At 54.0% G+C, this 19,876-nt stretch overlaps 1 protein-coding gene across 1 annotated transcript; it reads left to right on the forward strand.

Annotated features, from left to right (window-relative positions):
- Window positions 1–12,821: 12,821 nt before the first annotated feature.
- On the forward strand, window positions 12,822–19,130 carry ARSI (arylsulfatase family member I). The gene is made up of 2 exons (XM_059860223.1): window positions 12,822–14,051; window positions 15,113–19,130. Exons 1-2 carry the CDS (start codon window positions 13,732–13,734, stop codon window positions 16,515–16,517), a joined length of 1,725 nt encoding a protein of 574 aa, XP_059716206.1. The 5' UTR covers window positions 12,822–13,731; the 3' UTR covers window positions 16,518–19,130.
- The last annotated feature ends 746 nt before the right edge of the window (window positions 19,131–19,876 follow it).

The following is a 19,876-nucleotide window of genomic DNA, read 5'->3' on the forward strand; positions in this document are numbered from 1 at the left end:
ATGTGGCTGCTGGGCACGAGAGAGCCCCATTAATGGGCTCTTGATGTGTGTTTATTTCGTTTAGCACATCCTGAGAGCCCTGGTGAGAGCCTCAGAGACGTTCATTACGCTGATTGCTTTCCCTGCTTATGAAGATGGAAAAAGCCACAGTGGTTAAAGGAGTGGAGTGGACAGATGCCAGAAGCTTTAGTGCTCTGTGCAGTCATGGAGAGTTCCTTCCTTAGGAGTTTTGCCTCAGGAGGAGGAGGAGAGTTGAGAAGAACATGGCTTCCCCAGGACCTGCACTCATTGACCAAGTGGTTCTGGGTTGAGGAGAGACCCCACAAGGGACATTACACCCTGCAAGGGTCTATCCTGCTCTAGCAGGGCTCATCTGAAGGCAGGGGAGACGTGTGTGAGCACATCCAGCATCAGCCTTGCCTCATGTGTCACAGTGCTGCCAGCCCTTCCTGATGCTTGTAGCATGGGCAGCCAGGGGTGGGCAGGGCAATGGTCCTGCTCACAGAATCCTCATCCTCTAAAAGTGTGGCTGCTGAGCCAGCCTGACTGGCTGCAGCCCAAACCCTCTGCCGCTGCCCAGGAGAGGCAGCCACACAAGGGTGGGTGGGTGACCCAGCATAACCTCTGCTCTCTGTCAGCACAAGCTCTGCCTGCCCTCTGCCAGACAGGAAGGTGGGCAGGCTTGTGCTCCTGGTACCCAACCTGTCTGCTACTGAGCTTCCCGGGTGAACTGTGAGGAACTTTGCTTCTGCTTAAGTGGGACACAACCCCACACTGGCTCCAAGCACATTCTCCAAATTGATGTAACTTTGATGTACCAAGAAACCTCAAGTTTAAGGCAGGAGCAACATGTACACATGTGCTTGTGAAGAAGTAACATGTGGGGGGACTAAATTTGCACCTGCACTGATGGGGACAGCCAAGATGAGCTTCTGTAGCAGCATGAGTTTCTGTTCTCCCTGCCTTGCTGAGGGGGCAGCACAGCCAGAGATGCCATGTTTATCTCTGTGTGACAACAATATGCAGGAATTGCAAACAGATTTTTGCCTTATCTTGCTTGAGGATTGTTGCAGTACAAGGATTTATTTTGGCTTTTCTGCCAAAAAAATGTAAGCAGAGATTCCACCAAAGCACATCTATATATGTTTCTCTTGGGAACAGAAGAAAACCATTATCTGAAAAAGCCCTGCACTGTTATTAATCTCTGGAGCTTTATCCAAGTTTCATTAGGAATCTGGACATACTTGAAATGGCTTTCAGATAAAGCTGAATGAATCTCTCTCTGTCTCAGGGGCTGATGCAGCTTAATTTCCTAGCTGAGATTTGGGTGGGTTGGGAATTGGATAGGAGATTTTCAGCCACCTAAACTGGGAAGGAGGGAGTGTCTTAAAGCAACCTAACCTGAATGACTCGCAGGCACTTTCCATGGCTTGCTGGGAGTGTGGGGTGAGCAGGGATGTCTTGGTGTAGGGAAGCTCTTCCTTGAACTTGAAATTGCCTTGGAGACTCCTGACTCACGGGGCAGGAGAGCTGGGAGAGCCAGTCCGCTGGGGGTGCACAGCCTCCCCTAATCCCTGGGAGCAAAAGGCCAAAGCAGGGATGCTGGAATAAGGAGGATGCTGAAGGCACTCCCCTGCCTTCCCTGGACCAGGGGCCCTGGATGTGGCCACCTCAAAGCCACAGCAAGCCTGCCAGCCCTTGTAAGCCACAAGAGGGTGACAAAGTGCCATCCTGTGCTATGGTGGCCCAGGACAAACCCAAAGGTGTCCCGGGCTGGCAGAGGACAGCAGTCCCCTTTGGAGGGCAACCAGAGACTCTTGGAAAGTCCTTGATGAAGTCCTGGATGGAAGAGAGTGCTGGCTGGAAATGGGATGCTGGTACTGAGGAGATGGGGACTTTTTATTCCACCTAGCTTTAGTTAACATCAGTTCTGGCATCAGCAAACCATTTTTGTTGCCAAAAGCGAAGGGAGAGGGAACTCCCCAAAATTGCTGTAGCAGACAAAGAGAGAAGCCTTGCCCTTGCTCCTCCTTGGTGGTCTAATGTGAAACCCATGTTTTATAGTAATTTTGGAAAAGCAGAGAGCTGCTCCATATCTGTTTTTTGTGCTCATGGAGAGCTTGTGACCATCCAAACCTGCACCTTCCAGTGCTCCAAACATGCTGGCGGCTTGGACACATGGATTGGTGGAGGAGCCACCTGAACTCAGACAAGGTAGGGATGGAGGCAGCTTGGTGCCACTGAAAAGGATGCTCCAGGAGCATCTGTGCCACCTGAAGTGATACTGAAGAGGGAAGATGCTTTTGTTCCTCTTCCTTCTGCCTGGGATATCCCCAAGGTGCCAGTGTATGGTCACCCTGGACATGTCACACCTCACAGGCTGCGGCCTTCTGTCCATAGCCATGTACTGCTGGGTGTCTTTTGGCCCTGTGGGGACTCTGTTGCAGATCCCAATCCTTATGGCCTTCCCTGGGGAGAACCAGTCCCTTCTGCCTCTTCTCTCTCCCTCTGTGACAGTAGCATCGCCTGTGGTGTAGAGTGGTCAGGGACTGGGGAGCTTCCTGCAGGATGATCTTTGCAATTCTGCTTCCAGAAGGACAACCCGTGCTTCTGAGCAGCTGCCTGAGGCACTATCCAAGACAGAAGATTGAAGTGCTCTGGGAGGTTTCCAAGCCAGAGTCTCATCCTCCCTGTGTCCCAGGAGGCTGGGGCAGCGGGTGTGGGCTCGAGGCATCTCTGGCCTGGAGCACCAGCCAGCTCCCTTGCAGCTTCATCTGGGCTGGGGTGGAAGAGCCTGAAGTGCAGCACACAGGAGGGTGGCTCTGCCAACCTCGGATCCTATTTGGTTGCTGGGAGCTGGCCCTGCCTCCCGGGAAGGTCGGGCTGCCTGGCTGGAGAGCCGGGCAGCATTTTCCCACGGAGTGTGGGTTCCTTTTACCCCTCATGCTGTTGCAGGAGTGCACGTATGGATATGGCATATTGGGATGTATATTTGCAAATCCCCTCGCTCCTAGCTGTTGTTTGTGCTGTTATTGTGCTGTAAAAAGACAAGAGGACAAAGGGATGATTGCTCTATTAAGTGCTTTAAGAGATGCATGTGTGGCAGGGACATGGGGCGATGTTAAGGAGGGTGTGTGCCTGGGTAACACAGGCTTTTCCTTGCAGCTGCAACTTCTTCACTGAGTTTACACTCCAAGGAGATTCTTCTCTGTTCTCTTTAAATACTAGAAGTAATTAGAAGCTGCTTATGAGTAATTGCTTGGACTAAGGAGTCTGGTTTCATTTAAGTGGTTGGTATGAAATGCCTGATGGTTTGGTAGGGAAAAAAGTAAGAAAGACTCCTCTTTTAGGCTCCCAGGAGCTGCCATGGGGTTAAAGCCCACCTTTCCTCACCCATCTGGGACTGTGAAGACCTCCAAGAGGGAGGCGAGAGAAAACATTTTCTCCCTTGAGAAGGGTGGGGAAGGTGGAAGAGGGGCTGGTTATGCCAAAACTAAAGGGGCCAGGGCTTTTCAGAGAGGAACAGCTGATCCCACGCTTACCTTCAGTCCCACAGCAACACACAGGAACATTTTCTGCCACTCCCCATGGCAGAACTGTGAAAGCCTAAAGCCAATGTTAACGACCGGCTTGCAACACGCTGGCTTTTACCGACCTCAGTGAAAATTGTGACAATAAATCTACCTCAGGCTCCAGTCGTTAAGTTGTCCTCAATACCACAAAAATCCCTGCAGATTTTGTGTTTACTTTGGCCCTGCAGACGCTGTGCTCCGTTACAGTGTTAATGGCAGGGGAGATTTTCGGGGCTTGGCCGCGGGTTTGGCCGAGCCGGCGCGGAGAGCGGATGGAGGGAGCGGGCTCCGCTCGGTGCGTTCAGCACATTTTATCAGCTTCTCCCGTCCGTGGGCAGATGAAACACTGCAAGTCAGGCGGGGTGAGAAGAGATTTCCCAACAGGGTAAGCAGCATTTGGAGGCAGGAGGAGTGTGGGAACTGCAAGGGAGAGGAAGGTTTGGGACTTGGGGCTGGGGAAGGCTCTGTTCCCTTCTCCTGGCCGAGAGCTCGGGCTGAGGGGCAGGACCATATGCGTGGCATCACCTTGCACAAGCTCGGTATTTATCCCACTCCTCGTGCTGGAGGCACATCCTTGTGCATCCCAGAGACCATCCTGGAGATGTGATGCTGAGGAGCTGGACCAGGGCTGACCTGTGCAGCCATTCCCATGTTATCCTCACATCCCTGGGCTCTGGTCACCTAGCAACTGTGCATCAGATCTCACAGCAGCCTTAAATAAATGGTGTTCAGCAGGACTGTGAACCCTGCCGGGCCCCACATCTGCATCCCCACTGCTGCAGCCTCAGCTCTGGCAGGTCTGCAGTTGCCAGCACACAGTCTGTCATGTGCTGCCAGGGCAGCTACATAATCCATGCTCATGCTTTCCCCTTCCAGAATCCCCTCCATCATCCCAGATTTAATCCAGTCCTGGTACACTGAGAGCTGTTTTCAGCATATTTGAGAATCAACTTCTCCCAGGGCGGGATCCCAACCCTGCTTTGACTTGGAGCTGCATCCCCTGTTTTCATTTAGCTTGGTGTTTAGGAGAACTGAATATGGGTTATACCTTTCCATTTATAGTTTTAGCAAAGCATGATTGGATTTTGTTCCAGTCATTTTGACTAAAATGTCGGTTTTGAAGACCTATAATTAGCAATTTTTTGTATAGCTTCTGGATTACTGCAGATAATCATGAATCACCCTCTGCAGTATTGATATAGGTACTCTAAGCCTCCCAACAACCACCCTGTAAGTTATGCCTGCGACTACAAGCAGAAAACCCTCAATGGTAACAGGTGGGATTGGAATATGGGGATGGTGCTCCACATCCAGTGTCTGCAGAGCACATTTCTCCAACAGAGCCCATTTCTCCTCCTGCATGTGGCAGGAGTCCTGGTACACATGCTGTGGTTCAGCTCCAGCTTCCAATTACAGCCTGGGACTTTGCTTCCAGTCCCTTCCAACCCCTTCTCTACATTTGTCCTGCTTGGTGCCCATGTTGCTTTACATGGTCTCCCAGTGCTGGGTTTGGTGCTTTCTGTTTAGGAAACTGCATCTCTTTGCTTGATCTGGTGGTTTTACTGGTGCCTGGTGGGCAGCTGCCTGCACTGGAGTGAACACAGCTCACCCTGACCCATGGCTCCAGGAGGAGGCTGCTCCAGGCCCCTCTGCTTTGGAATGAAGTTATTTGCACCCATCACAAAATCTTAGAATCATTAAGTTTGGAAAGCCCTCTAAGATCATCACATCCAGCCATTAACCCAGAACTGGCAGTTTCATTCCTAAGCCATATCTCTAAGCACCAAATCTTTATGCTGTTTCAACACTTCCAGGGATGGTGATTCCACCACTTCCCTGGGCAGCCTGTTTCAATGCTTCACTACCCTTTCAGTGAAGAAATTTTTCTCAACATCCAATCTAAACCTCCCCTGGCACAATCTCACCCTGCAGAGTTTGTCTGCAAATGCCATGTGCTGCCTCTGAGGAATCACTCCTGGAGTTTTCTGTTTGAGTGAAATACTCCAGTGTTCTCCTCAGTAAATTCAGCTGAGAGAAACTGGGTTTTATTCTCATTATTCTGCTCTGTTTCCCATTCAGGAGGGGGGAATACAAGCTCCAAAGTTTAATCCTAGATTTCTCTGCTGACAGAGCTCACTGCACAGCCAGGAAAGGAAGATCTACTTGGCTTTGGGCACAGCTGATACAGGATCATGGTTGTCCTGGACCTCTTCTCTACTAGTTTAAGGTCTATAGGGTGTCTGGGTTTAAACCAGGACCTTCTGGTTTGACTCCTCTTGGGAAGCAACAGCAAGGCTGCTGTGTTACAAACCCAGGGTGAAGGGAAACTCAGGGTGCTCAATGTTCAAAGCTCCATTCCCTTCTTTCTTGCTTCCCACCCTGCTAAAATGTCTGTGGGCACCCTGGGCCTTCGAAGAAACTTCAAAGGAGGCAGCACACCCTCTTCTGTTAGCACTGAAGACTGATGAATAATAGAGTGGACCCACCCACTTGTACTTTAATCTGTCATGTTCTATGGAAATTAAGCCTTTCTTTTACAAGAAGGCAATTTGTGCTCTTGGCATCCTGGGCGAGAAAGAGCTCTCATCTCCTGCTGGATTATTGATACCTTTTGTATTAAGCAATGCAGTGTCTAACTGGGCTCTTTGCCTGTTCCGAACCACTCCCCAGACAGTGCTCAACAGTACAGAGACCTTTGGAAAGGGTGGGAGCTGGAGCTTCCAGCGCCTGTGCCCAGGGCTTACTGCTGCCTGCAGGGATGGGTGGGCAGAGAGCAGCTGTGGGTTCTGGCTGGACGTGCTCCCTGCCCTACTCCTGCTCCAGCAGCGCGGTTGTGGACAGCCTTGATGTCAAACTCTTTGAAATGCCACTCCTGAGCTTTCTGACTTTGTCTCCTGCCAGGATGGAAAACAGCCCTTGGTGCTGGGGAGCAGCAGCATCTCTGCTGTGGTCCCCCAGGTGCCAAGGAAACACGTCCTGGATAAACAGGCGGCCGTTTGCCCGAGGGGGTACAGGTGTGAGCCCTGCTGGCATGGGCAGGTGTGTTTTCCTTGTGCTGAAGTGGGGTTATAAACAAGCAGGGTGCTGAGGCCATCCTGCCCTGCCCTGCTGCAAGCTCAGCAGTGAGAAAGGGCTCCTTGTCTGGGGCAGGCACCTGAGCCAAGCCGGGGAGTGCTGGGCTTCATCCTGCTCGTGCTCCATGCCTTGGCTCGGGGCAGCAAGCAGAGCTCTGGGTGGGCATCCTGCCCACCGCCCTTCTCATCTCCTGCCAGCCCAAACCCACTGCTTGCCTTTGAAGAGGTTGCACCTGAAAGGGGAGATGGAATTTAAGGGCAGGCAGGAGCCAGGAGGCTGCCCAGCCCTGGGGAGAGGATGGCCAGTCCCTTGCTCTGCTGTGGCTTGGGAGAAGAGCCAGGACCCTGATGGGGTATCAGGAGGACATGGAGGGGCTGGGAGCTGCTTTCATGGGCCCAGGAATTTGCTGGGTTCCTATATACCTGATGGCCATGGCTGCTCCAGGAGGGAAGCCAGTTCAGGGGCGCCACCAAAGGTGCTGGGTTGCAACCTGGAATGGCTTTGGGATGGGGAGACATTTGCCAGGTGGGTGCTGGGAAGAATTGCTCTTTCTTTCCCAGCCCGGGTGAGGCTGAAAGTGATGCCAGCATCTTGCATACTTTGAGGATTGAGGAGTTTCTGTGTCTCCCATGATAAATCGTGTCAGGAATGAAGGTGGGGGAGTCCAAAATCAATAAGCTGGGAAAGCCAGTGTCAGGGTCACATGGCACTGCTGCCAGAAACCAGCTATGCTAAATGCTTAAATCCTTCCTTCCACTGCCTTGGGACCTTCTCTGCTTCAAAGAGTGCCCTCGGAGGCCAGGGAACTGCTGACTCTTTTTTTATACTTTTTTTTTAGCAAGGTTCAGTCCTTCTAGAAGGTGAGTGTGTTGGGGGCAAAGTCCATGCCAGGAACCTGAGCCATGAGACCCTGACTGGACCAGGCTGTGCCCAGGTGCTCTCAACCTTCTATCAAACACTGCCACACCTGGGCAGGTTCCTCATCTCCAGCCTGTGCTGCCTGCGAAGCCAGACTTGAGTATGCTTCCTGTCACCCTCTCTGAAACCTGTGGGGATCCACATCTCCACTCATCCCTGGTTTACAGGAAAGGGAATTCTCCATCCAGACTGCCAAACCACAACGTGAGCCCTGGGGCTCTGCTGCACAGCTCCAGCGGGGAGCACCTCGCTTCAGGGAGTGCTGCATTTTGGGCTGGAGAAGAGGGAGCAGGATGAGGAGGGAGAGCACCCAGGCGACATGGAAAGCTTGCCATAAAGCATGGGAAGGAGGGAGCAGTGCCAAACCCATGGGCTCCTCTCCAGCTCTTCAAAGCAAGTCGTTAGAGAGAGGAGAGGAGAAGGCGGCGAGCTGCAGTTTCCCAGAGGGTGGAGAAAGGCAAGGGAAAGAATATTATGTGAAGGAAGGGAAGCTGATGGACTGAAGTCTCCTGAATGAAAGAGAAGGAAGAAAACAAACATGAGCAGGAAGGCGTAGAAGTAATTTCACAGGAGGATTTGCAGAATCATTGAGATGCATCATCACAGCGACCAAAAACAGAAGAAAAATTCCTTACCCTAAGAGGAACTTTTCTTATTCAGGGCTTTTCTTTCCTATTTTGCTGGTACTGCAGGACCTGGAGAGGAGGAAGGAGAGCAGCAGTGTTTTGATGGGGAACAAAACCTGGCCAAGCCCAGCATGTGTTGTTAGAGGCCATGGTTTACATTAGAAAAGACTCTAATACTCTGCTACAGCTTCCAAGTGCATTTTGACGGTGATGATTATTTTCAGCTGCTCAAATGGTGTGAAATACAGGCAGGGAGTTGAAAAAAAGACCATTTGGCTTCAAGAAAAAAATCCCTAGCCCCTGTCAGAGGGACAGCTGATGCTCTCCTCTCTGCTCCATAACGTGCTGCCTTGGTGGCTTTGGCATCCTGTGCCACGGCTGCTGCTGCACTGCTCCTCGTCCTTTCAGCAGTGATCAGGGTTGCATAACCAGGAACTGATGCAGATTTGCTGTTTTCTCCTCCTCTTGCTCCAGCTGCCAGAGAGTGAATTATGGCGTGTTTAAAAACCTCTGAGTTTCCCCAACGCAAACCCTGTAATCTGGTGGAGGTCTTGCTGCAGCGGTTGCCACTAGAAAATTGGTTTCTATCCACAGGGTCCATGTGGCCAGAGGCAGAGAGGTGCTGGGCTCTGTGTGGGAAAAATGAGGTCCTAGAATGGGCAAAAGAATATGGAAGGCTGGTGGGGGAGGAGGCAGGGCCTGGCACTGTCTGGCAGAAATGCTGCTTTCCTGAAATGCACCTGGGAGTGAAAATCATCCTTGGGGATACCCCTGGAGGATAAGACACTGGGGAGCAAAGAGTGCTCCTGACAGGGAGAAGACCGGGACAGAACCATTCACGAGGCTGAGGACATGATGTCCAGGACCACCTGGAGGCTCCCATAGTCAGTGGAGAAGCACTCACCTCCAGCCCCTTCCTCTCCTATGCTTGGGACTGGTGATGCCTCCAGCCTCTTTCCCTCACCACAAATTACCTGGCCAGCCCCTTCCGTCAGCCTTTTCCCCCCTTTCTAGACAAAACAACCTTTCCCCATTCCTGCGACTGCTCCCTTCTTCTCCAGACTTGCCTAGCCTCTTTCATCATGCCAATAAAAGAGTAAATGCATCACACGCTGGCCAGGGAGAGTGGAAACCCTTAAACATCTAAGAGGCGAGAGCAACCAGAGGTGTTTTTCCGAGGCTCCCTGATGCCCTGTTAGGTCAAATGTCTTGCTCTGAAGCAGGAGAGAGGGGACTTATTAAAAACCTTTCATTTTTCTGATTTTTAAGGTCCTGTTTCAGCAGGCCGGAGGCCGAGGCGTGAGTGGGGCTGTCGGAGGGGAAGGGCAGCGAGCTGGCAGCGTGCAAACAGATTGTGCAATATTTGCCTTGCACAGAGCTCCCATTGTAAAGCCTGGGAGTTCTGCTTCCAATAAATCCCCTGCCATAATGCCCCATTGATGGCAGGAGAAAGACAGTATTGAGGGCTGAAACAGCTACGGCCTCAGGAAGGGTTAAAAAATAAAGAAAAGGGGGGGGGAAGTGAAAAAAAAAAGAGAAAGATTTGAGGCTTAGTTTTAAACTTTGCTGTGTGGCCCTCGTGGCAGATCTCAGGCACAGAGAAATATGTGGAGCCTGTTTGCATAACCCCATTCATTTACAGGGAGCACTTTCGGAGCCAAAACGCAAGCGCGGCTGGAGCTGGGGGGCAATGAGGAGAAAAAAGCAGGAAGGGCTGTGTTTATTTTCATTCTTGCCCCAGGCCACATAAAATTAAAAATTAAAAAAAAAAAAAGTAATAATTAAATATTTGGTCAGAAAACCAGCTGTGCAAATGTGAGGAGCTGTGACAGCTGCAGTGACATGGAGAGACTTGGTCCAGGTACTGGCCAGGGTTTGATGCCCTGCAGGTCGTGTTCCTCGGTGTAAAAGCACCAAAAAGGAGCATTCTGGGCTATGGCTGGTGACTTTACCCTGGCTGCTGAGTGATTCCTCAGCGTGGGGAGCTTGGTTCCAGCTGGGAATGCTGGGCTGGGGGGCAGGGGGTGATGCTCTGCCCACAGAGCTGCTGCCAGCCCCACATCCAGCACCCAGCTCACTTGATGAGCCTCCCCATCATCCTGAACTGGCAATGCCACTGCAAACCAGGCTGGGAGGGAGATTCAGTGTCTTTTGTCACAGCAGCTGGTGTGATGGGAGGAGCAGGGCTGTCCTTGCCAGGGCAGATGTAGGACCAAAGCAGGCAGGGTCGGCTGGCTGGCTCAGCACTCACAGCCGGGACGGCTGCCAGGGGAAATATCCCCATTGTGCAACATGCTGGAGCTCTCCAAGGAAGCTCCTGGCTCTTGAGACATCTCTGAGTGAGGCTGGACAAGTGACTGCCTTGAATTAAGAGCAGTTGAAGGGGTGCCTGAAGGCCCTGAGTACTTTTTCCATCCCTAGACCTTGTGATGCATTAATCACTCTCAGAGCAGCTGTGCAGACAGCTTAAATCGTCCTGACCCCAAAACTCCAGACTTGTCATTTCTTCCTCCTCCTCCCTGCTAGCCACTCCCTTCTCCTGCCTCCTGTCCTGATATCAGTGGGGCTGCTTGGAGGGTGCCATTGCACCCCATTTCCTGGGATCTAGAGTGCTTTCACTGCACCCCTTGCTGCTTTTCACCCTTTTATCATTTCCTGAAGGAGCACGCAGAAGGTGTCCATGTGCTGCTGAGACCCAGCCAGCCGTCCCTGAACCTTCTGAGCAGGGTCACTGCCAACAAATTCACTATATATTCACCCTTTGGCTCTTGGAAAAGCTCCCTCAGCTGAGTTATCCCTGCTGTTTCCTCCCCAGACCTGAGGCCAGCTTGGACCCATCACTGATTTAACTAAGCCGGCTGCCCTGGCTAGCACAGAAGGTCCCCTCCCCGTGTCAGCACGTGCCCAGGTCCCTGCTGCCACCTCCTTCCCTCCTTCAACCCTCTGAGCTTTGGCCACTGACAGCAGCTGAAACTCAGGATGACTCTCCCAGCCTCTGCCTCCTCATCCTAAGGGTGTGAGCTGGATGTGACCCGCCACACGGCTGTGGAGCAGCAAATCCACACACCCAGGAGGTGCTTGGCTTTGCTTTGCTCCTCAGAGGTGGGATCCAGACCCACTCCTGTGGCCGCACATTCCTTCTGCTGCCCCTCCTGCACCTCCCTCCTGCTCATCCCCTGGCCCCAAGCAAGACATAGTTTATCAGTAATCTGTGTTGCCTTGAACACAGTTTCTCTGCCATGTCTCAGGCCTGACATCTTCAATTTCCTCTCTCATCTGTAACACTCACCCAAGTGGACCATTATTTATTATTTGGGAAGAGCTCTGATTACAAGCCCTGGCAATGATTCTGTCTCTGGTTTGGAGTGTGTACAGAGCCATGTGTGCAGGAGAACACAGGACCCAGGAGACAAGGATCCCCCACCTCTATTTCCCTTCAGTCAGGTCCAGGTTTTTCCAGGAGGAGGATATTGTTCAAAAATAAGGTGTTGGGGAAGAAAAGGGAGGCAAGTGGTGGGAAGGAGGGAGGGAAAAGGGAGAAGAGAATTGGGTGGAAGAAATGAGACACGAACCCCTGGGGATTAATCAAACCTCACTGAAGGACTTAGCCCAGCCCTTCTGTGCTGTCGAGTAAGCAGGGGTTCCTGCCAGCAGGGAAAAGCACAGAACACAGTAATCCATCCCTGCCTCCTGCTCTGTCCCCTGCACCCCTCCCTGTGCTCCTGCAAGGTCCTGAGCCCTGGCTGAAGCTGGTCCTGGTCCCTGTCCTAGACCCCATCCTCTCTGCCTGTGTCTAAAGCCCATCTTCCCTCTGCTGTTCCTGGAGTCCCTGGGAGTGATCCCCTCGTGATCCCTCCTCCCCACTCCTCCATGGTGCCTAAGGTCCTAGGGAGCAGGCTGGTGTGGGGCAGGGCGGACACTTGGGAGCTGGAGGGTCAGTGGAAGGACAGGGAGTGTGGGAGGAGCCCAGGGAGGGGACCCAGAGGAGGGGATCTGGGAAGGAGATGTGTAGGGGGCCATGAAGCCATCTGTCTCATCTGCTCTTCTGAGCCAGTTCTGAAGGCAGAGCCCTCCCAGCCCCCCAGGGAGCCCCCACCACAGCCCTGTGGTTGTAGAGGCAGGTGGGGTGGCTGGGCTGGGGGCTTTTGGGGTGCCGAGTGTACTGGGACCCCTCAGGTCCCCATCACTTTGGGACTGCAAACAGCCACAGGACTCAGCTCCCAGCTCTGACACGGGTTTGTGCTAAAAATCCCTCTTCCTGGGCCATGTTTTTGGCTGGGAAAGTGGGGGGGACAAGATGCATACCAGGCACGAGGGCTTCCTGATGAATGCAGAAGGAATTGCACGGGGCCATTGCTAATCTCTGCCAACACCCTCCCCTGAAGCATCAGGGAAGGGCCCTTGTCCCAGTACCCCGAGCTCAGATCAGTACCCCTGCACTGGCAGAAGTCTCTGGTTCCCACCAAACCTTGCCCCTCTCATGTGACAATGGCCCTTTGCTGCCTCAGTTTCCCCACTTGGGAAATGTGTTCAGCAGCACCCACCACTCCTTAGTGCTCTACAAGTCCCTGGGTGGTTTTATTAACACTGGGGGTGTTCAAACAAGTTTTTGCAGCTTCTCCTTGTTCATGATTACTTTGGATGATGATCCTGCCAGTGTGGGCAGCTGGCCTAGCAATCCCTCCCAGAGATCCAGCCCTTCCCGCTGCCCTCCCGGGCTGGATGCTGCGGGGGCTTCAGCTGAGCATCCCACCAAGGGTCCTGATCCATGTGTCACACGGCTGGGTGCAAGCAGGGAGGGAAGCATCGGAGGCTCAGGGAATGCCAGGCTCAGGACCCTGCACGCCCTGGGGCTTCCCAGCTTTTTGCTGGAGCCGCTGAGCTGGGAGGGGCTGAGCCGGCAGCTCCCCATAAACCTGGCGGCTTAGACAACTCCTGACAGATGTTGGGACTGTGCCTTGGAGCGGAGGTTGGGAAAAGGAGAGGGCGGCTCTTGCCCGGAGAGTGAGGAGGAGAGCTCGGCACCTCTGGGCTTGAACTTTAGCACCCTCTTCCGCAGGAGTTTAACGACGAGGTTCGGCGTGTCCCGAGCGAGCCGGCTGGATACCGGACAGGCGGAGGGCTGGAGCAGACAAGAACCCAGAGCAACTTTGACGAGGATTTTGCGGAGCTCTTCGTAAAGGGAGAAAGCCCCAGGAAGGCAGGAAGTGTTTCCAGCGCTCGGGACGCTGGTGAGCGGCCCCGGGCCGGCGGCAGTCGGTGCGAGGAGCCCGTCCTGCCGTGCAGATGTGTGTGATTGGAGCAGCGCGGGGTTTATTTTCCTTTGACTGAAAGCGACCCAGCCCCGGTGGATTAAGTTCTTTGTGTGCACGCGAGTGTGCCTGGATGGAAGCTGCTCCCGCAAAACCGGCTGCGGGGCTTGCGGGGAGCATCCTCTAGGTCAGGGAGCCCTCCTGGAGGAGGGGGAGACCTCCCGTTTTCGTGGCTCTGAGGCGATGCTGGGACAGTAACACCCTTGGCAGGCAGCACAGTGCTTCAGGATGGCCGTCTATGCCCTCACGGGTTTCTCGCTCGTCAGCCTGCTCAGCTTTGGCTATTTGTCTTGGGACTGGATGAAGCCCAGTTTGGTGGCCGATGTGGCCACAGACCCCATGGAGAAATCACTGCCTCCCACCTTCACCAGGCCGCCCCATATCATCTTCATTCTGACCGACGACCAGGGCTACCACGACATCGGCTACCACGGCTCAGATATCCAGACGCCGACGCTGGACAGGCTGGCAGCAGAGGGTGTGAAGCTGGAGAACTACTACATCCAGCCCATCTGCACCCCGTCCCGGAGCCAGCTGATAACTGGCAGGTAAGCCAGTGCCTGCTCACAGCCTACTCATGTCCCCCTTTTGTCCCTTCTCTGAGGGGCTTAACCCCAGCTTGCTGCTAGAGTGATGCCCTGATGTATTGGCAGAGGATGGAGATCCTCCAGCAGATCTGGATTTCTCTAGAAAACTTCCTGGGTGAATAGTTGATTTCCACACAGGACAAAGAGTGGCACATGGCAAGCGCAAAAATGTGGATGCTGCTGGGTAATGATGTCACTTTGCTCCCAAAGGGAGGGTGGTCTCTAGTCAGGAGGTGTTTGGTGCTGGGCAAGGAGCTATGTCCCCAGGTAATCCCTGACACGCTGGCTCTTGGTGATTTGCTGTGAGGCCCTTGGTCTGTGCTTTGCCTGCATGCATGTTCAGTGCTGCACTGGCCAGCACAGGCTGGATGTTGCTCCATTGCCCTCTCCCATGGCAGCACAGTCAGATGTCCCCTTATCCTGGGCCATTCTGCCTTCTAGGATAGGTGGGACTTTCTCTGGAGCAGTGCTGTGTGGTCAGCACTTCCTGTAGGAGGCAGATCCCACCAGACCACTTCCTGCTGAGGAGTGGGCCCAGGGAGGTGCCTATGGATGTGGTCACCTACTGCCTGGAGTGGTGGAGCTCACCAGGGTCCAAGCAAAGGCCTCCCTTCTCTCCTGATGGTTCTTGAGGGGTCCCAGACATCTTTGTGGTGTGCAAAGCAGGGGAAGACAGAGATAGTGGGGACATTCAGGTGGGGCATTATGAACCCTCTTGCTTGTGCTGCCCAGCCCTGACACAGCCCAGCCACCTCCCCAGGCTGGCAGCAGTGGGGACAAATGTTGGTGGCATTTTTGTGAGATGTCTGCTGAGCCTCTGTGTTCTTTTCATCTCCTTTTGGTACTTACGGATGGATAGGAGCTCCCTGTCCCTGGCTGGAGCTTGTTTCATTGGGTTGGGCTGGGTGACATAGAAATCTGCATGTGTTTTGGGTTTCCAACACACAAAGTTCCATCACATCTCACCCAGTGTTGCTCCTCATTACCCAGTGCTGCTTTCCTCTGGCTCTTCATCCTGGCAGGTACCAGATCCACACAGGGTTGCAGCACTCCATCATCCGCCCTCGGCAGCCCAACTGCCTGCCCCTCGACCAGGTCACTCTGCCACAGAAGCTGCAGGAAGCCGGCTACTCCACGCACATGGTGGGCAAGTGGCACCTTGGCTTCTACAAGAAGGAGTGCCTGCCCACTCGCCGGGGCTTTGACACCTTCCTGGGCTCCCTGACAGGCAACGTGGATTACTACACCTACGACAACTGCGACGGGCCGGACGTCTGCGGCTATGACCTGCACGAGGGGGAGGACGTGGCTTGGGACCAGAGTGGGAAGTATTCCACCTTCCTCTATGCCCAGCGTGTCAGCAAGATCCTGGCATCCCACAGCCCCAAGGAGCCCATCTTCATCTACGTGGCCTTCCAAGCGGTGCACACGCCCCTGCAGTCCCCCAAGGAGTACATCTACCGCTACCGCTCCATGGGCAACGTTGCCCGCCGCAAGTATGCGGCCATGGTGACCTGCATGGACGAGGCGGTGAAGAACATCACCTGGGCCCTCAAGAAGTATGGGTATTATGATAACAGTGTGATCGTGTTCTCCACGGACAACGGCGGGCAGACCTTCTCCGGGGGAAGCAACTGGCCGCTACGGGGTCGCAAAGGGACGTATTGGGAAGGGGGAGTGCGTGGCATTGGTTTTGTCCACAGTCCCCTGATCAAGCGCAAGCGTCGGACAAGCTGGGCGCTGGTTCACATTACAGACTGGTACCCTACTCTGGTCAGCCTGGCCAGGGGCAACCTGAGCAATGTCCAAGGCTTGGATGGCTATGATGTCTGGCCTGCTATCAGTGAGGGTAAAGAGTCGCCACGCACCGAAATCCTGCACAACATCGACCCCTTGTACAACCATGCCAAGTACGGCTCCTTGGAGGACGGCTTTGGCATCTGGAACACGGCTGTGCAAGCTTCCATCCGGGTCGGGGAGTGGAAGCTCCTCACTGGTGACCCAGGGTACAGTGACTGGATACCCCCACAGACCCTGACCAACTTCCCAGGGAGCTGGTGGAACCTGGAGCGTCTCACTGATGGCCTGAGAAAGTCCGTGTGGCTCTTCAACATCACCGCTGACCCCTACGAGCGCTACGACCTCTCAGAGCAGCGCCCAGACGTGGTCAGGAGCCTCCTGATGAGGCTCGTGCACTACAACCGCACAGCCATCCCAGTGCGGTACCCTGCGGAGAACCCCCGCGCTCACCCAGACTTCAACGGCGGTGCCTGGGGACCTTGGGCCAGTGAGGATGATGGGGAGGAGTGGGAAGGAGGCCGGGAGTCCCTGAAAAGCAGGAACAAGAAGAAGAAGAAGTGCAAGATCTGCAAGCTGCGCTCCTTCTTCCGCAAGCTGAACACTAGGCTCATGTCCAACCGCATCTGACAGGACACTCCCCCAGCATCCACCCATCCTGGCCAGGGTGGAGCTCTGGACTGCAGTGCCATGGGATGGGAGTGAGGGACAGGCAGGGAGGTGGCCAGTGCTCTCTTGCTCTCCCTGCTCCAGGGTTCACTCCAAAACACTTCTCCTCCCTGGCTGGAGTGGTGGCCACAGGGAGTTGCTCCCAGTGGGTGAGGAAGGGTGATGTGGTCTCTGCTGCAGTGCTTGGTGGTGGTGAATGATTGTGCTGAGCTGGGCTGGCCCTGCACAGCTGCTTCCAAAGAGAGAGACCCTTTCCTCAAGGATTCTGCAGCCAATCATAAGCTTTAAGTGTTGGCCATTGCAAGGGCAGGAGGAAGCATGGGAGTCTCTGCCTTCACATTAACCCTCGCCATTTTCCTCTATTTGCTCCTGGCTTGCAGCCTGCTGCCAAGCAGCTGCAACCTCTGCTCTTGCTCTGAGAACTTGAGGGCCTCCCCCAAACCCAAGACCATGTTGCTTCTTTGTGGCGGGATGGATTCCTGACCATGGACGTCAGAGTTGAGATCAACGTGGCTGGACTAAGTCATGCTGCTACAGTGACCTCATGTGGGGCTATGGCTTTCCCTCTCCCCTGGCTTGGGGGGCGGGGAGCAGCCCTGATGAGGAGCTGTGGCCCATGGAGTCATGGTTGGATGCTCCCAGAGGACAGGTGGTTCTCTTTGGCCCCACATTTGGGAGGCAGGTTTGCCTCAGGCTCTGGTGGTGGACTCTACATGGGTCAGCTACCCAGCAGAGCCTTTCACCCAACATTTGCCTAGACACCCCCATCCTGTGCAAGCCTCTAGGCACCCCTGTTCCTCCCTGTGAATCCTACACATCCAATCAGCCAGCCACACTGTCTGCCCCTTCCCACTGCTGGAGCTGTCCCTGTCCCTGTCCCTGTCCCTGTCCCTGTCCCTGTCCCTGTCCCTGTCCCTGTCCCCACATCCCATTGCTGAACCTGGGGCAGAGAGAAGATCTCAAGAAGGTCTCTGCAGAAGCTGATCTGCTGTTATGTAGATGCAGGACTTTTGAAGCCATGGTAGAGGACGGGGATGATGGGGCCGTCTCCTGCCTGCCAGCCCCACGCCACATCCCCTCCTCACAGATGGGCACTACTCTTCCAGCAGCACACGTGTGGGGAGGAAAACACCTCCCCATCATCCACTGCTGAGGGGAGGCAGCCCTGGGATTGCCAGGGGCCAGGGAAGCCAGCAGAGCTCCGGGCCCCCGCGCCTTCAGCAGGGTGAGAGCGCGCATACGTGCGCTCACAGGAGAGCTGGCGAGGATGGAAGGGGGTAAATAGCTTTAAAATCGTTTTGGATGCATGGTGCATTTCCATTTACACAATGTGTTTTACATTTCTCCCCACAGGTTTCTCTTGGTGCAGCGTGTGTAGGCGAAGGCCCTGCTGTGAATTTTGAAAATAGTTATTTTTGTCTCTGGAAAATGAGGCCCGTTAGGACTTGTCAGCTCTTGGATGAGCAGTGTGGGCTTTCTATTTTTTTTCTTTTCCCCCCTCTCTTTCTCCCTTGCAAAATAACATTCATTTAAAATCTGTCATTGAAAGATGTGACAATTGGCAGCATGAACACTGAATACCTTTCAGTGCTCTTTCAAGCCCTGTGTGTGAGAGAGGGATGAGGATGGGAAGAAAATGACATGTTTGTATTTTTTTTTTCTTACTCTTAGCTGGATTATTTGGGGGTATTGGGATTTTCTATAGAAACAAAGGAAAAAAACAGCTGACAGCAAGGCAGAAGAGAGGAGGCCTCTTCTTGTAGAGCTGGGAAGGAGTTTGAAAAGCTGGAGTGTGGCAGTGTGTGCGCCAGTCCCCGCAGCTCTGCACACGCCCATCGCTGTGCCATCCCACCCCACTGGCTCCTGCATCCCTGCATCCCTGCAGGCACATCCCAAGCACAGGGTTCAGAGGGGGCTCAGCTCCTCCATCAGCCCCATCTCCATCCCTGCTCCCTTAGCATGTTTCTCCGAGAGGACTGGTCCCCATGGCATCGCCTGGCTGGAGGTGAGCCCAAGAGGATGCTCCACATCCTCAAACTACCTCAAATCAAACCAGCCAGCCTGGTCCCTGGGGATGTGCACCACCAGCGGAACTGCGGCACCGGCTGCCATTTGGCAAAGCCAAGCAGTTGCTGAAAATAAAGCAACACTTTGCTGAAGAAGAGGAGGCTGCTGCAAGCAGAGCCAAAGCCAGGGGAGAGCAGGGTGTGATGCTGCAGGGGCTTGAGAACAAATATTAGCTAAGGGAGAGTTGGTGCTGAAGGGAATGGGAGAGCAGGGCTAGACATGAGGTGGTTACAAGGTTCGGGAAACAGCTTTCATTTCCATATTTACATAAATGCATCCAAGTTTAGTCTTTATTTTATTTTTCTTCAAAAATGGAAATTTCCATGAAAACATGCTCAATCTTTCTCCCTTCACTTTTTACTAACATCCCCATGAAAATGTTCGTCTGGTAACACTTCCTCTTTCCAGATTTGGATCTGCTGGGCTGATGCTGGGTTTGCAGTCAGCCTGGCCACAGTGGTGGATCTGTTGTCATCTGTATTTTTAATTAAAAAGAGTTGGATTCTGGATCTTTGCAAGAAGAAGCAGCTGAAGGAAAATCTTAGTCCCTGAAAACAAAGAGGAGAAGTAGGCAGGAGCATCTCTGGGTGCTTGGAGAGAGCAAAGCCTCCAGCCCGAGGGCAGCAGTTGTCCTTCACCCCTGATTCCAGCTGTGCTGTGTCTGAACATTGGGCTGGGAAAGGAGATGCAGCTGCTGTCACGTGTTCTCCTCATCAGAGCAATGCTCATTAATGGTCTGTGCTGGGAAAAACACAGCTATGTGCCAAAACCCCGTGTTTTCAGAGAGCTGAAGTGCCCTGGGACTGTGTGCACGCTCTGGCTGCCAAGGGGTTAATGCAGCTGGAGAGATGCTCAGGCGGTGGAGTTCCCTGCACCCGGGAGATGTGTTTTCACAGACAGGCTGAGGCTCCCCTCCTTCCCAGCCTCCCTTCAAAGCGCCTGGCAAGCCCCAGGCAGCTGCAGAGCCCCGCAGGAGCTGGGTGCAGGACGGGGCACGGGAGGGAAGGGCAGGGGGTGCATCGGGGCCCTCGGGGATGGAGCGGGGCGGTGGTGCCTGCCTCTGCCACCATGGACCGGCTGTCTCCACCCGGGCTGTTTCCAGCCTGCTGGCTGGTGCGAGGGGGAAGGGGATGGGCTGGGAATGAATGGAGTTGGGATGGGATAGAGATGGGGAGGAGGATAAGAGGAGGGTGGGGCCGGGCTGGGCTGGGCTGGGCTGGGAAGAGGAGGGGAGTGGAATAGGACGGGATGGA

This window comes from Haemorhous mexicanus, chromosome 15 (genome assembly GCF_027477595.1).
Source record: "Haemorhous mexicanus isolate bHaeMex1 chromosome 15, bHaeMex1.pri, whole genome shotgun sequence".
Lineage (NCBI taxonomy): Eukaryota > Metazoa > Chordata > Aves > Passeriformes > Fringillidae > Haemorhous > Haemorhous mexicanus.